General features: G+C 40.6%; 1 protein-coding gene across 1 annotated transcript; it reads left to right on the top strand.

Annotated features, from left to right (window-relative positions):
- The first annotated feature begins 6,235 nt into the window (after positions 1 to 6,235).
- On the top strand, positions 6,236 to 7,189 carry OR1B1 (olfactory receptor family 1 subfamily B member 1). The gene has a single exon (XM_028107607.1). The coding sequence runs from the start codon at positions 6,236 to 6,238 to the stop codon at positions 7,187 to 7,189; it is 954 nt and encodes a 317-aa protein (XP_027963408.1).
- The last annotated feature ends 334 nt before the right edge of the window (positions 7,190 to 7,523 follow it).

Below are 7,523 nucleotides of genomic sequence, written 5' to 3'. Positions count from 1 at the left end.
TGGCGTGGTTCCCAAATGTCTTTGCCGGAGGCGGAATTGCCCCGCCCTTGTGAGTCCGGGCTAAGCAAGCTGCTCGGGTTTGCTCTCAGGAGCTTTTGTTCCCTGCAAGCTCTCGGTACAGCTTTGGAGGACCAGGGTGAAATTGGTGGCCTCCCAATCTCCGCCCGGAGGAGCTGAGAACTCGGGGCCCCGCTCCTCAGTGTGCCCCCAGAGAAAAGCAGTCACTCCTGTCTCCCCGGTCTCCGGCCGCACTCCGTGGTCACCCGGCCTGTGACCGAGCGTTTCTATGTCTGGCACCGGACCCCGTGTGGAGTCTCCAAACCCAGCAGATCCCTGCGGTGTGTTCCCGTGCCGCTCCTCCCGGGGGAGAAAGGGGAGTCTCCCTGGCTCTGCCGCTTGTTGGGTCCCTGCTGGAGGAGCAGTGGTCCGACTGGGCCGCGGATCACAGTTTATGGCAACCCCGAGCTGAGAGCCCGCGCCTCCGCTCCGTCTCTGCAGCCGGCTTCCCCGCTCCGATACCTGGGAGCTCTGCTGCACTCAGGCACCCCCGGTCTTTCTGTGACCCCGAGGGTTCTGAGACCACACTGTCCCGCGAGGGTTCCACCCCCCGCTTAGCCACTGGAGCGACGTCCCTCAGCGGAGCCGGCTTCTAAAAGTTCCGAATTTGTGCCCTGTGGCTCTATCACTTGGAAGCTGTCGACGGAGGCCCCCTTCCCCGCTGTCTATCCTCCCGAATATCGCCTCGGTTTCACTTTTCCGCACGTCCTACCTTCCAGAAAGTGGTCGCTTTTCTGTTCAGAGTGTTGTTACTCTTATCTTCGGTCTCCTGTTGAGTTCGTAGGTGTTCAGAATGGTTTGATCCCTATTCAGCTGAATTCCTGAGACCAGACGAAATCCAGGTCTCCTACTCCTCCGCCATCTTGCTCTGCCCATTTGCACCAAGTAGGACTTTCACTGTAGGGTAATAGTAGATGAACTTTATGGGGTTATTCTTTTTATTTCCAGTATGCTAAGAGATTTGAAATTCTCTCAAATGCACTTTCTGCATCTTTTGAGGTGATCACATTTTTTAAAATTTTGTAAACAGTAATAGGCATTTTATTTAATTCTTCTAAAAACTTTGCAAAAATAGCTTCTATATCAATCTTAGAAATTCATGACACAGACAAGTCAAGAAACTTGCCCATATGAGAGAGTTAGTAACTTGGAGCACAAAAATATAAGCTATGTCTGCTTTGACCCATACCCTGTAGCGGGAATAACTAAGCAACACAAATACACATCGCAGAGAATGGATAAATACATTGTGGTATATTCATACAAGGGACTATTATGTAGCAATGAAAAATAAATAAGCCGCAGATGTACCCATAATATCAGTGAATCTAAGTAGTATAATATTAAGACATAAAATTGAATAACCCCTAATTACTTAAATTTTGTTACCCTTTTATAAATTTCAAATCATTTCAAACTTAACAATATTCTTCTTGGAATATCTATAGTATATATATATAAAAGATAAACATGTACTGATGAAAGAAAGGGAATGATTAACCCAAGATTCAAGAGGCTGGTTACCTTAGGCAGGAAGGGACAGGGTGAGCTGATGTATACGTAGAAAACAATTATAATCAATGTTCTAGTTTCTGTGTTAAAATCAAGTTAATGGGTGTTTATAATAGTATTCAAAACGAAGGGAGCAAGCAAGCTGGTGATGCCTGGACCAATGAATAGGGTGTAGCATGAGTCAGGGATTATGATTAATCTAGTCCTGGGCTCCTGAGGCTGGAGAAATGTAGGCAGTTATGAGCCCTCCCCCTTTGTCTACTATAGTCTTGCTGAAAATTTCTCCCTTCTATTCCAGAGTCCTGTCTAAACTTTGTCCCTGGCTGTAGATTTCTAGAGTCAGTCCCAAATTAAAGAACTTCCATTAGAAACTTAATGTAGAATTTAATACAGCAAGACAGAGAAATAGGAATGGTAACTGGAAACAGGGAACATGCCTGTAGTTAGGGAAAGACAATTTAGAGAAATGTCTAGGCTCATTGGCTCATTATAGTTCTGATAGTTAACATTTCACATGTATTTTGACATCTTCCTTTCTTCCACAAGATTTTGGAAAATTGTTTTGGAGATAAACCTCTGGTTCTCCCAGTTGTAAGACAGATAATACCTAATTCTGGATTCTTCATGAGTGTCCCAGTGTTGTGTGTGTACAGTGATTGAATTAACTGAGGTGGATGTTATTTTGAGCTAGAATGGTATACTTAGTCTTATGAAGGAATAAATAATGAAAATATAAGAAAATTAAAGCTTTTATGTTTTTGTTTCTATTCTTACCTTTACTGTTTATATATTTTAGTAAGAAAAGTTTCACAATATAGAAAAATGTGTGGAAACAAAGACAATACATATAGTCAACATCCAACTTTAAAAAATACTTAAGATTCACCTTTTTTGGTTTCAATTTTTTTTCAATTCTTATTTAAAAAAACTGGATGACTACAGGTACAGCTAAAACCCAAACTACTGAGTGCTTGGGTGGTTCAGTTGGTTAAATGTCTGCCTTCAGCTCAGGTCATGATCCCAGGGTCTTGGGATCAAGCCTGCATCGAGCTCCCTGCTTAGTGGGGAGTCTGCTTCTCCCTCTGCCCCTACCCCCACTCGTCTCTCTCTCTCTCTCTCAAATAAACAAATAAAATCTTAAAAAAAACCCAGACACTTCTCTATCCTATCCTCTATCCTTTCCTCCTTCCCCAAAGGTAACCACTATCTCGAATAAAGCATTCATTATCCTATGCATGGTTTTTATGTATATATATATATATACACACACACATACACACACACACTATACAGTATAATAGTTATACATTATACTATACATATGTATGGGGTTATATGTATATATTATACGTATACTGTATATATACTATACATATATATGTATATATACTACACAATATTTTTACATGTTTTAAATCTTCATATATGTCATATTTTCCTGTCATTCTGAACTGGCATTTTTAAAGTTAATATTATGTTTTGGAGACTTATTGATGCATGTGGCTCTGCTTTCTACTGATGTATACTATGAGTAAACCACAAGTTACAATAGGTGTATGCAGTTGTGGTACTACATTTGACTGAATAACCTCTCCTTCAAACACTGAGAAGGTCATCTCTATCATATATCGCAGTTTCTAGACATTGTGAGTTTGCTTTGGGGCTGCCATTTTCTGTATGCCACAGGCTCACTTAACCACAAAGTGAGTCTCAAAAAACTTGGGAACTAATCTCATACAGATTTCATTGTCAGGACACGATGTTTTTAAATTGGAACTCGATAATGAAAAGATAGTTTAAGAAAACATGTATGGAAACAAAATCACAACTCTAAGTATTACGTCAAGAAAATTTGAGTAAGGGAGCATGTGCATGGAGGACAATTGGAGAAGGCTGCCTCTACAGAACCCATGGGGATAAAGATGTATGAGGCTTTCTAGAGTCCATTGTTGCTGAGAAGTCTTCTGTTAGAAAGTCTAATGATCTTTCCTTTATAGGTAATCTTTCCTTTCTCTCTGCTTGGTTTTAATATTTTATTTTTTGTAAGTGATGAAATATTTTATCTTTTCTGTAAGTGATGAGTCACTAAATCCTACACTTTGATATTACACTGTAGGTTAACTAACTGGAATTTAAATAAAACTTGGAAAAAAGAAAATAAAATAATCAGTAAGGTAAAAAAATTTTATCTTTTTATTTGCTCTATAGCAATTTCTCTAATGGAGTGTCTGTGCAAGGATTTTTAAAAATTATCTTGTTTGGGAGTCATTGTGATTCTTCAATATGAGGCCTCATTTCTTTAATTAAGTCTGGAAAATTCTCAGTCTGTTTCTTCAATATTTCCTTTCCTCTATTTTCTCATTAATTTTTTTCTTGGACTTATTCAGTGTAGAGTGGATCTCCTTATTTTTTTTTTCCCCCAAAAGTCTTGACTCCTCTCCCCACATCTTGGTCACTATGTACTGTCTTCTGGGTATTTTTCTGAGAACTTGCCTCTCTCTTCAGTCATTGTCCAAGCCATCCGTTGAGTTTTTATTTTGAATGTGAATATTTGTATTTTCCAGTAATTCATTTTCGGTCTTTTCCAAATCTGTTGTATTTTACTTTTATAATATCTTATTTCTTACAGTCTTTATTCCTTCTTTTAGATAGAAAGTATTTTAAACATAAATTATAATTCCTAACAGATTAGTTAATTTTATGACATTTAGGGGGAGGTAATTGTATCACTTGTTGATTGCTGATTATCTTCATAATAAATAGGTTTTGTGTTTGTTTAGTAATTTTGAATTGTGAGCTCATCTTTTTGGTTGGTTTTTATTTGTGGGATTCCTGTACAGTCTGGAGTCTGCAATTCCTTGCAGAGAAGTTTTATATTTGCTTCTAAAAGGTACCCCAAGGCTTTTACCAGTCTGGGAATGATTTTTATGTTAGTTTTTCAGTTTGAGGGGTCTAAGATCATATGTATCTTGTAATTAAGCTTATCCATTCCATGGGCTGTACAGACCGATAACTGCATTCCCATGGGAGACATTTCCTCTCCAGGAAGTACAGGATGAGAGATATGAGTTTTCTTTGGGTGTCCTGTAGATACTGGTATATATACATTTTCCTGTTTGTGTAATATTCTTTCATTGAAGGCTTACCCTTTTGAATGTCCTGAATTAATGTGGTGGTGTCTACCTTTTGCCTCACACAGGCCTACACTCTCACCTCCTGTTCCACATGGGGGTTATTTGTCGTCTAGCTTCTGGACAATGAAGTCTAATGGTATACCCCTCCCACCTACCTGTTACCACCACCACGTATGCCATTGTGGACAGTTTATTGTATTTTATTTTTTATTATGTTCAGTTAGCCAGCATATAGTACATCATTAGTTTTTGATGTAGTGTTCAGTGATTCATTAGTTGTGTATAACACCCAGGGCTCATCACAACACATGCCCTCCTTGTGGACAGTTTAGAGATTAGTTTTTCATATCCCTCCTTGATTATCAACCCTTGTATTTCCTTTGCATTCTTAAACACTCAGTTATGAATTTAAAAGGATGATTGTTATATTTTCTCAAAATTTCTACCTATGTTAAGTGGGAAGGTGCTTAGTACCTCATATTTCAGCAAGCTGAAGCTTTCAAAATAACATGTGAAGATCTACAGAAATGCTCAGCTTACCATGTTCAGAAAACTAAAAAAGAAGTGTCTAGTTTTAAACATACTGAGTAGATGTCTCAGCATGAACTTGTTAAGATAGGTTAGTTATTGACAACAAAAGTTCTTCAAAAACCAGATGAAGCTATTTGGATTCTATTCTGAAGGCCCTGACTCGTTAAATAGGGAATCACATGTTGAAAGTTTTCTTCTGGCATCAGTATGGAAGATCTATCAGGGGAGATAAGTAGAGAAACTAGTCATGAGGCTATGAAGTTAGCACTGGTCAGAAATGCTGAAGCTTAAACACTGTGAGTGGATTAAGGGCAAAGGATGAACATAAGGATAAATGTGGAAGTCAAGGAGTGATTGAATATGTGGAGATGAGGGAGAGATTCCTCCAGCTTTTGCTTTGGACAACCAGATGGATGATTATGGTGATGCCATTAACCAACAAAGTGGAATCAAGAGTAAAAACAAGTTACTTTATGACAACCTGAAGCAATTTCACTATAAACACGAACTATTTATAATAAACCATTTCTTTATATGTTACATATTAAATGATACATTATGTTCCTTACAGGTTCGGAGAGAAGAAATCATGAGGATTACAGTGGGATGAAGTGTGAATTGAAGACGAAGAGTTAGAGCCAGTGAGTATAGGAATTTTTTCCTGAAGTTTGCCATTGGAAGGAGATAAGCAACAGTAGGATGAAAAGACACTATTGAATGAAGGGTTTATAACTGGCTGAGGGAATTTGTCAAGGTTTATAGATTATGGAAAATGAGCCACTAGAGTGGATGAAAAGGAAGTAGGAAAAAAATGCTTTAATAAATTACAGGAGTGAAGTCATAGACCTAGCAGAAGGACCATGTGGTCAGTTGAATTTAAGTCATTAAGGAGCTTGAGTAACATAAATAAATCAACTAGAAATATTATCATCCCCAGCCTACTACCTATGACTTGCTCTTTGATTCAAACTCTCTTTCAGGCAGGCTCTTTGTCACTCATCATGGGCTGCACCCCTAATGCTTCACATTCTCCAGTCTTCTTGCTCCTTGGGTTCTCAAAAGCTAGAGTCTCCGCAAGTCTCCTTTTCTTCCTGTTCCTGGCTATTTACCTGGTCACCATAATAGGGAACGTGACTCTAGTGCTGCTTATCTCCAGGGACTCCAGGCTCCACTCACCTATGTATTATCTCCTCCGTGGTCTCTCCATGATAGACATGGGGCTGTCCACAGTCACCCTGCCCCAGTTGTTGATCCATCTGGTCTCTAATTACCCAGCCATTTCTGCTGCCCGCTGCTTGGCCCAGTTCTTTTTCTTCTATGCATTTGGAGTTACGGATACACTTGTTATTTCTATCATGGCCCTGGATCGTTACATGGCCATCTGTAATCCCCTACACTACCATTCAGTGATGAATCGCCAACTCTGTGCCTTCTTACTGGCCTTGAGCTGGGTGGTGTCCATAGTGCACACCATGCTGCATGTGGGACTTCTCTTGCCTCTTTACTGGGCTGGGGATGCTGAAGGCAACGTTAAACTTCCCCATTTCTTTTGTGACCACCGACCACTTCTGCGAGCCTCTTGCTCTGACATACATTCCAATGAGCTGGCCATATTCTTGGAGGGTGGCTTCCTCATGCTAGGCCCCTGTGCCCTCATTGTACTCTCCTATGCATGCATTGGGGCCACCATCCTACGTTTGCCTTCAGCTGCTGGTCGCCACCGTGCAGTCTCCACCTGTGGATCCCACCTCACCATAGTTGGCTTCCTCTATGGCACCATCATTTGGGTCTATTTCCAGCCTCCTTCCCAGGACTCTCAGGAACAGGACATGGCGGCTGCTGTGATGTACACCGCCATTACACCTTTGGCCAACCCTTTTGTGTACAGCCTCCGCAACAAGGATGTCAAGAATGCGCTTCACAGGCTGCTTGGACGGGGGAGGGAGGACTCCTGATTAGCCTGCCAAAGAGCCATTTTGGTTAGTTAAGTTGAAAGCAGTGGGAAAGTTTGAGCATGGCTGGTTTTGGAGAGACGAGGGAAGGATGGCCTGGCTACCTTATGGAACTCCAGATTCAGCTCTTGATGTGGTGTTCTGACAGGGCAGTGAACACATGCCCCACGTGCTCAGGGCTCCTCATCAGCCTGCCTTGAGAACCCCTTCCCCAGACCATTTATCTTCAGTTATCAAAGTGGATGATAATGAGTCACTAGGCCACAGTTTTGAAGAAATATGAGAATATTACTGTGAAATCTGAACTGAAGCAAAGACAGTGAAGTTAATTATGGTC

This window comes from Eumetopias jubatus, unplaced genomic scaffold (genome assembly GCF_037043125.1).
Source record: "Eumetopias jubatus isolate StellerSeaLion01/CBP00866 unplaced genomic scaffold, mEumJub1_p1.0 scaffold_15, whole genome shotgun sequence".
Lineage (NCBI taxonomy): Eukaryota > Metazoa > Chordata > Mammalia > Carnivora > Otariidae > Eumetopias > Eumetopias jubatus.
The sequence above is the reverse complement of the archived record's forward strand: the minus strand, read 5'-3'. Positions and strand labels throughout refer to the sequence as shown.